General features: G+C 30.9%; 1 protein-coding gene across 1 annotated transcript; it reads right to left on the minus strand.

The window, feature by feature from the left end:
* Nucleotides 1-450: 450 nt before the first annotated feature.
* On the minus strand, nt 451-9085 carry LOC143064388 (uncharacterized). Its single transcript, XM_076237188.1, has 6 exons — nt 8887-9085; nt 7259-7364; nt 5627-5751; nt 5146-5227; nt 3583-3779; nt 451-884 (listed from the first exon to the last, which is right to left on the minus strand). Exons 1-6 carry the CDS (start codon nt 9048-9050, stop codon nt 752-754), a joined length of 807 nt encoding a protein of 268 aa, XP_076093303.1. The 5' UTR covers nt 9051-9085; the 3' UTR covers nt 451-751.
* Nucleotides 9086-9606: the final 521 nt, after the last annotated feature.

Here is a 9606-nt window from a genome sequence, read left to right on the forward strand (position 1 = left end):
TTAGTTCTCAGCCAATTACAAGTGATTATAAAAATGTTTTTCCACACTAAAGTATCAGTCAGTAAACATCCAATTGATTTAGTAATAATAAGACGTCATCAAAATTGAGAAATGTATGGCATGCATACATGTAACATAAGTATCTTGAATGTATCCATTCTGAACCTACGTAAACAAGTTTTTCTCCTGTCGGTGACATGATCCTAATTCTATAATTCGTTCAAATCCTCAACAAATTCGGCAATATTAATCGGCAACCAATGCAATATCTCTTGAATAAAGTTTGAATCTAACAGCTTCACATAAGGATTCGAAGCAACAACTAAGTCTTCCGAGTTAAATAATTATGTTAAAAAGACAGCATGAAAATAAGAAGAAGTTGGTAAAACTACGGTTTGAACACCTAGTTATTCTTGTCATTCTTATATAACTTTTCATTTTCTACTCGTATATATTATCTGTCATTTATTTGATATTGCATAACTGGAGAACTGAAATATAAAAATGTACATTGGCAATATTGAATTTGAATTTTTTGCTTAACTAAATATTTTGTATTATTATCATTAAAACAAGGTTATACAGTAACTTTACAATGTTCTTCAATAGCAACTCTTCAAAACGGAAAAGTATTATTAATTAACTTTGATTTTCATATCGCATATAAAGTTATAAGCAAAATGAGTATTTTTTTATACAAAATATCTATTTGAGGAATACCAATTAACAACAATCCACTGTGTAGAATGCATCATTTTGACTCCTTAATATATTGAGCATCATATTGTGGTAGTCGACTGTATCCATAGGTTTCAGTCCTACTTGTTCGGAGTTTGAGTGTATATCGTGTTAATAAAATCACTAGTATGAGTGTGACCATCACCCTGCAAATAAATAAAACCATTGTAAAAAAAATACGAATACTAAGTTCTTGTGAAAACGCTAGAAACATTTCCTTGTCAGAACCTAAAATACATGTACATGTAGCATGATGATTTAAAGGTAGATAGACCGATAAAAGTAGCATGATAATTAAAAAGTTAATAGACCGATAAAAGTATCTATTTCTATATAAAAACCGTTTTTGACATGCAATGTTCAAATGTATAGTTTCAATATATTGTTGTGGTGTAAATTGTTGGCTCATTGTCACATGTCGTTTATTTCTTACAGACAATATTTCTTTCTTGTCAAAGTAGGTTAACGTATTTCATTTGTTATCATTTTTTTTTTTAGTTCTGCAGATATAGAAGATATCGTCATACTCTTCAGTGGACATCTATACTATTAAACGAGAAGACCTCAATTTGTGTGTCGCTTCTCTTCCTTCCACAATAAATTAATCATCATGCCTCTGTGTCCTATAGGTACCATATATTGTCGCATTTGTCATTCATTCTTTTGACTATTCAGTTTGGGAGAAAAACGAAAAAAGTGCGTTCGGATCTTCCTCCGTCGTTGGACAAAATTTTAAGTCAGACTAGATTTCCGGTTTGCGTTTTTTTCTGTTCTTGTACATACCAAAGACTATGAATAACGTGTATTTGCTATCTGCCATCATTTTCAAGTTAACTATCCACAGCGGTCACTGTGTTTATTAAATAGAAAGGTTCTATATAATATGTCAATGACCGCCGTGGATCGATTAGTAAATTGAGAGTTGATAGTAAAAAGCAAATGCACTTTATTTATAGTAATGTATTTTGAACTTCATAAAATACAGATAAACGCTTACATTATTGAAATCAATAGAAGAGTAATTATAGGAGTTTCTGAGGAAACAAAATAGGAGCCGGGCTAGAAAAACAATTGTCATGTCCCAAAGTACCTAAATCATTTGATACCTTTTCTGAAATTCTTCAGTCATAAAATCTCTTACAAAAATTAATCGGGTCACTAAGTATATTGAATAGAGAGGGTCTGTATAATATATCAATGACCGCCGTGGATTAGTTAACTGAGAATTGATAGTTAAAAGCAAACACACTTTATTTATAGTAATGTATGTTCATAACATACTAAACGTATGTTCATATTGAAATAAATAGAAAACAAAAAAATGGAAATTTTGGGAAAAAAAGGAGAAGGGGTTCAAAAACCATTGTCCTTTCCCCAAGTACCTATAACTTTTTATCAGCTTTATTGAAATATTCTGAAGTCATTATTTTTTTACAAAAAATCATCCTACAACACTTTACGTACTTTTAACCACCCTTGGATGCGCACGATTTCGCGGTTGTGTTCTAGCATTTATCATCCTTGCTTAAAGTATTTCAGTTTGGATTATATTGGAAGGAAAACGAAAATAAATGTGTCCATATATTGTTTCCGTCATCGGACTGAATTTTTGAGAAATATAAAAGACTTCCGCTGCCTTTTAGGCCTGTTTGAAATTAAACATAATTTGAATTAGTACTTGAGACAGAACAATTATTTTTTGCGTTTTTCTGTATACTATGATCATACATATACTATATATAAAGCGGTTACTGAAATATTTCGGTATACTACATACACAGAGGCGGATTTAGGGGGGACTAGTGGGGCATGGGTCCCGCCCCCCTTTTTGAGAAAAAACAATTGGTTGCTTATATAGGGAATCACTGAAGCGTGACTGGAGCGGGCCCCCACTTATGAACATTTCTGGATCCGCCACTGATGCATATAGACTATGAATAAATTGTATAAATTAGCTATAATTTACTATAAATTCTAATAGTTTACTGGGGTGACTTTTAATATATCAGTGACCGTTTTATATAGTAACTATAGTATATATATATGTATGTTCATAGTATACAGAAAACCAGAAAGAACAAAAATCGGTATTTGGAAAAAAGGGGGAGGGCAAAAAAAATGTGCCCAGTCCCCAAGTACCTTTGACTTTTGATACCTCTCCTGGAATTCTTCAGTTATATTTTTTTTACAGTTTACATACGCGCTATTTCCCCGCGATTTTACGGGTGTGTTCTAGTGCATTTTTATTGACAGTTCATCTTCTTTGTCATTCGAATCTTCAGTAGAAAATGAACATGAATACGTTGTTTACATATATAAAATCACTAGCTACAATTACAAAAAGAAGCCATTTCCTAAACTAGGGGCATATATATTGACATTCTTTAAGGTGTGACAATCGGGATAACAAACACGTGTAATAATTGAGTTTGAAAGCAAGATCACAGTTTTAACGAGTGTATAGTTTGTTAAAGTTTATGCAATCTTTTTATGTGTGGTCAACGTATGTAAGAAACAAATGCCCCATACATGTGCGTGTGCTTAGTCGTTTCCCTCATTTGCGTACGACCAACAGCTCTCAATTTGTAAGTTCGGCCCCAATATAATTTGCAGCCAACCAAATCAAAATAATTACACATCCCCTGTTATTCAACAATGTTTAATTGTCAAGTCATCAAGGAATTATTATTTATATTTCTCTATTAACAAAGTATTGCATTGTTACATACTACATGATTTGATTGTTAGGACAATGCAATATGCCTTTATCTGCAATTAAACACAAATTATAAAAAAAATAATCATACAAATATAATATACTACTTTTAAAAGTCATAAACTTACAATATGCAAAACATAATGATTTCAATATCTTTAAGAGTTCTATTATCTCGAGGAGGAGAGGAGGTCATTGTAACAGCGCCAGGCGTTGGCATGGTAGGCATGCGTTCAGACTTGTGTTCTGGTGCTGGCATTGTGACAATATCATCATATGACTTCATATGGCTCGGACAATTGTACTTCGACCAAAGTTGCAACCACTACAACATTATGTATTAATACATAAATCTGGTTAAATCTTTTATAAATAAACATAGTACATAAATAGATATAGGAAGATGTGTGCCAATGAGACATCTCTCCACCCAAATAACAATTTATAAAAGTTAACCATTATAGGTCAAGGTACGGCCTTCAACAGGGAGGCTTGGAACAACAAACAACAAGCTATAAAGAGCCCTAAATTTACTAGTGTAAAACTATCCAAACGGGAAAACCAACGGTCTATTTTATATAAAAAACGAGAAACGAGAAACACGAATAAATAACATAAACAAACGACAACTACTGTACATTAGATTCCTGACTTAGGACAGGTGCAAACATTTCCAGCGGGATACATATGCTTTTTTTTAATTATAAGCCTCAATAAACAACAATTACGATAAAATTGAAAAAATGAAAAATATTAAAAAAATGATGTTCGGAAAAATACATGATACTTTTCATATCTTTTTAGAAAGGTAGATTCAATTTGATTAAAACGCAATACACCAACTTCACCTGTGTATGGTATATACTTTTCCCAACTCTTTTTGTATAAAAGAGCTTGCAGCTGCTACTCAGACTTAATTAGATATTACCAGTGCCTAATCATAAAGTGGATGAACCAGGGTTATGAAAAAGAACGGTTTGTCCTTTTTCACCGGAAGATACTTAGATACTTAGACCTTGTTGATAAATAATCTGTATCAACTTCACAAATAATACACTATGGTCTTGAAGTATAGATACAAAGGTTCTGACATTGTTTATCATCTGAATTACATGTTGAAGTGTTCCTTTATTTTTCTTTGTAAATTATTACTTTTACTGTTAGTTTATGTTTGGTAATTTCCATTTGATGTGACTCGGTACTTAAATATACATTCCGTCATTATGCTATTGTGCTATGGTGAATTTTTGTATTGTTGTCTTTCGTTTTTTGCTTCTTTGTAAAGATACTTGTTTGGTTTGTGTTTTATGTTAAATATTATAATACAATGCTGACTGCTGTACCGATTTAATTGACATTTTTACCTTTCATGTCTTTTTGTTTTGTTCACACATTGTTGTCAATATTTGAAATTTATGTGACTGTCATACACGTGAGAGTATTAGTTGATTATAAAATCAGGTTTAATCCATCATTGTCCACATCAGAAATATAACAGTTGTTATCCAATTGTTTGATGTGTTTGAGCTCTTGATTTTGCCATTTGATTAAAAACCTTTCGTTTTGAATTTCCTTGGGAGTTCAGTATTTTTGTTACTTTAATGTTATGTAACTGAATATAGACTATCACAAAGCTACTTAATGTAAAGATATTTGAATGTACTTTGAACTATAAACTGTGAAATACTTACATAAACTCGATCAGTTACTTGTCCTATGACACGAAAAAATGCATCCCTTTTCTCGTCACAGTATAAAATAACATGTGTTTCTCTGCAAAAGGAGACAAGAAATTGGGAATATGAATCAAAATATATGATATGAAAATAACACTTGATGAAAATGGTGCTTGCGACGCGCCTTTCCGGGTTTACATTTTTCAGGAACTCTCAATCAAAGTTAATATAATATTATGATAATAAAGCCGATGTCAACTAACTGGATGATACAACAACTTAAAAAGTAATTTAAAAGTGTATACTATGTTGTATGTTGATTGAACAATTTCCAAACCACATTAAATTAATGTTATACTATTTGTAATTCTTTCAATTAAATTATATAAAAAGTAAAATAACAAAAAAGACCGAATTACAATGGAAATCAACATGTATACAAATTTGTGTATTATTACTATTTTAAGATAATTACTAATAATATAAAATTATTTACATCTTGTTGTCACCGTCTTGTAGAGTCATTACCAGAGACAAGTTACCATTATCGTCGTGAGAAAATTCCACTGTATCAGACTGTCCTATTTCTGTGTAACTACCATTGGGAGAAATTTTACATGCCTGCAATATGAGATAATAAAATGTTCAAGACAAATGTTTATTGTGTCTATATTTTAAATATTCCATCTTTCTTTTGTTTTCATATTTACCTGTCGTGTGTCTTTTAGTAACACTGTAGTTTACAAATAAAATATAGACTGAATCTCTTATCTTTTGATTACTTACCTGTTTTAGTGAAATACAACATCTAGTAATAATAAGAAGTTATTAATTACTAACCTGTTTTATTGAAATAATAATAATAAGAGTTTATACTGTAGAAGGTATAATAATTGCACTTGTATTGAAAATCATAAAGGCTAGTATAACTCAGATTTACCATGATGGATACCAAATAAAATGGTTAATATATTGATAGTACATTGGTCTATAGAATATTTCGGCAACAATACATTGCATTTTTGTCGTTCATATATATATATATATATATATATATATATATATATATATATATATATATATATATATATATATATATATATATATATATATATATATATATATATATATATATTAGGCTAACAACTGTCTCATTAAGGTAAAAATACCAGAACGATCATCTTTCTAATAATGTTTTGTTAAGAAGAACAGGTTTTTGCCATAAGATGTGTATGCATATCCTATAGATTATTGGTTTTAATAGATTGATTAATTAGCGTCCAGTTAGAAATACACATGAACTGGTGACATTACAATTCCTAATGTTGTTTTGTCTTGGACTTATATTTGTGAACTACGCTTTAAATTCCATGGGCACAGATTGGCAGCTAACATCCCTTTAAGGCATACTATAGGTTACACTTTGTAAATACAGCTGTTTCTCAAAACACGCCTCTTTTGGGGAATCTTGAATATTCATAGAAAATTAATTTTGTTTACATACTGGTTCCCAGTTATCCTCTCTGTGTTCCATCTCACAGAGACATAACTTAGGAATGTTACCAGTAAATATACACGTGCAAATTGTTTACATTGAAATCTGTGGTAACCTTTCATTCGAGATAGGGGTAGTTAAGAAAATTAGTGTAAATTTAAACACTGAGTAATTCAGGGCATATTAACGTTGAAAATATGCCACACAGCCCTATATTTTTACCTTTGAAAACAATTGTGGTGCATATGAACTTTCAATTCTAAGATAGGATTTTTTTTCAAAATTTCATAGTAAAAGTGGTACAGTTTTAGCCGTAAAAGGAGTTACTATGGAAAATTACATTGTCAATATTTACAGAAATGCAACCTTAACATATAATATACATAATAAATTGCTACAAACTAGCAATTGACTCCTTAACAAATACATATATATATGTAATATCATTTTGTAGAATTTTATTGTTGAGGTTGATCGTGGAGATTACGTGTAACTCGCATAAAATCATAATATTTAATTCTGATTCAGGTTATCAAATTAACTCAAAAGGTCTATATTTGCTGAAATGAAAATAAATGTAACACAAAATTTATGTTAGACAACTTAAGGCCATAAATTACATGATTTACCTACCCCGACATTGATACATCCTTCATTCTCTGGGCCTTCTTCAAAATTATTACAAGGATTCCATGAGTATTTATTATTGTCACCTCCAGCAGTTGCATAATCCTTAAATCTGCAGCAAAAATTTACAAAATAAAGAGTGATACATTTAAAAAAGGAAAGACATTTCACGTGAGACAATTAGTCATATCTTTTACTAAATTGAAAGCATAAGAAATAATACGTAATCAAACAACTGTATCTTAATCGTTTTCTCTTTAGAAGCATGCACGTCAACGAGGAAATTGCATTCCACATTGGTAAAAGTTATCATTTTTTAAATGCATGAATACATCATACCCTATTCTATATTGGTAAATACTCTGGTGAAATAATTATGGTAGACCTTTTGTCGGTGTTCTAAGATTATTTGAAATGTTTTTGTATGAAAATATAAGCGCCGCTTGAATTTTTGAAGATATATCGATAAGAAGTACTATAATAAATACTTTATTTACAACAAGGAATCGCTTATATCCCATAATTATGTACTTTATTTTTTGAATGTACGATGTCAACTTTTCAATTGAGTGTAATCCTCTGTCGACGAAATAACCCTGTATTATTAAGTTGAAGATTTACAAACATCTACTCCATATGTAGGTACTATTAGAAAATAGTGTCATTGATTTGAAAACTGTGTCATCTATTTTATCTGAACGTCACTGATGAATGCTTTGTAAACGAAACGCGCTTCTGGCTATCAAATTATAAGTCTGGTACCTTTGATTAACACCACTGGGTCGATGCCACTGCTGGTGGACGTATCGTCCCTTAGGGTATCACAAGCCCAGAAATCAGCACTTCAGTGTTGACATGAATATCAATTACATAATTATTCTTATAAATTAACTGTTTTCAAAAGTACGAATTATTCGAAATACTAAGGATTTTATTTTTCCAGATATAGATAACCTTAGCTGTATTTGGCCTATATTTTGGGAAGTTTGGGTCCTCAATGTTTTCAACTTTATACTTGTTTTGCTTTCTAACTATTTTGATTTGAGCGTCACTGATGAGCCTTATAAATGTACACGAAACGCGCGTCTGGCGTATTAATTAATAAGTCTGGTATATTTGATAACTATTATCGGAAAGTTCAGTGTCCAATGGTTAATGCCATTCACCTAGTCATCCTAGTAGGTCCTTAATATCATGTCATCAAATGATTATATCTTATTTTAAAAGACCAGCATATAAAAAGATACGCTTAACTATTATTCTGTCTTCGTTTTGTTAGTGACTTATACTGTATACATATGTGCTCAAATGGAAGCAAATGATATTTTATTACATGTTTGTTTCTTATCGTCACTATAAAAAGCAAATATTATAGACTCATGTCTGATTTATTTGATCAAACTTCACTGATCATTTCAAAGAGAAAATGATGACATTAATCAGCTATACGTAATTCATTAAACATTGAAGGTCCTGTTGGTCAAAACATATTCACATTAGAAAAAGGAAATAAGTTACAAAGCGGAAAATCAGAGACCAAATGACTCTATATAGTGTCGGTTCTTTTTTGATTGAGAAGTAACTTTTAATCTGTATTGATTCATCAAAACATTCAGCCACTACACGTAAATTACCTTGGTGTAAGCTTATTAGCCAATACTGTCAGATTTACAACCCGGTTTAACTCATCTATACAGGAGCACGGTGTTATTTTACGACAATGTTGAGGAATTTGTGCTCTCACAATTGCACAACATATTATAAACGTAAATATGATTAAAGACGACATATTATCCATAGTATATCATTGATATTACAAATAAAGTATCATGTGACAATTTATTTTAAACAGATAACTGTAAATAAATATAAAGGTTCATATTATCTTTACATATCATGGGTGTGTTTGGATATACGCCTGAGGCGGCCTATGGTTACCCATAGGTACCTATGGTTTGATTTTTTGTGTATAAAATATCAAACCATAGGTACCTATGGGTATCCATAGACCGCCTCAGGCGTATATCCAAACACACCCCAATGTGTACATATTTATGTGTGTAAGTGTGTGCTCAGATTAATCAAAGTTATGACAGAAAACAGAAAAATAGCACTCTTATACACATGAATGTAAATGTCTCGATCGAAGTAAACAACACTTTTCTACAAATTGTGATAATTACAGGACCCAAAAATACCGTGAACCTATCAATAATCAATAAGCTTCAATGGTGAATAAAATGGTAACTAAAAACTGTAAAAAAAATTATAGATCTATGAACACCCGTTCTACATTAATAAACTCATCATAGATACAAGGATTGAAGTTTTGTATTTTCGCCAGACGCGCGTTT

Source organism: Mytilus galloprovincialis, chromosome 2 (genome assembly GCF_965363235.1).
Source record: "Mytilus galloprovincialis chromosome 2, xbMytGall1.hap1.1, whole genome shotgun sequence".
Taxonomy (NCBI): Eukaryota; Metazoa; Mollusca; class Bivalvia; order Mytilida; family Mytilidae; genus Mytilus; species Mytilus galloprovincialis.

Coding starts and splice junctions, on each gene's coding strand:
- LOC143064388 (XM_076237188.1), bottom strand. CDS start 9,050: ATGGATAATATGTCGTCTTTAATCATATTTACGTTTATAATATGTTGT. Junction 5,752..7,258: donor AAGGATGTATCAATGTCGGG/GTAGGTAAATCA, acceptor CTCATATTGCAG/GCATGTAAAATTTCTCCCAA. Junction 3,780..5,145: donor AAGTAACTGATCGAGTTTAT/GTAAGTATTTCA, acceptor ATAATGTTGTAG/TGGTTGCAACTTTGGTCGAA.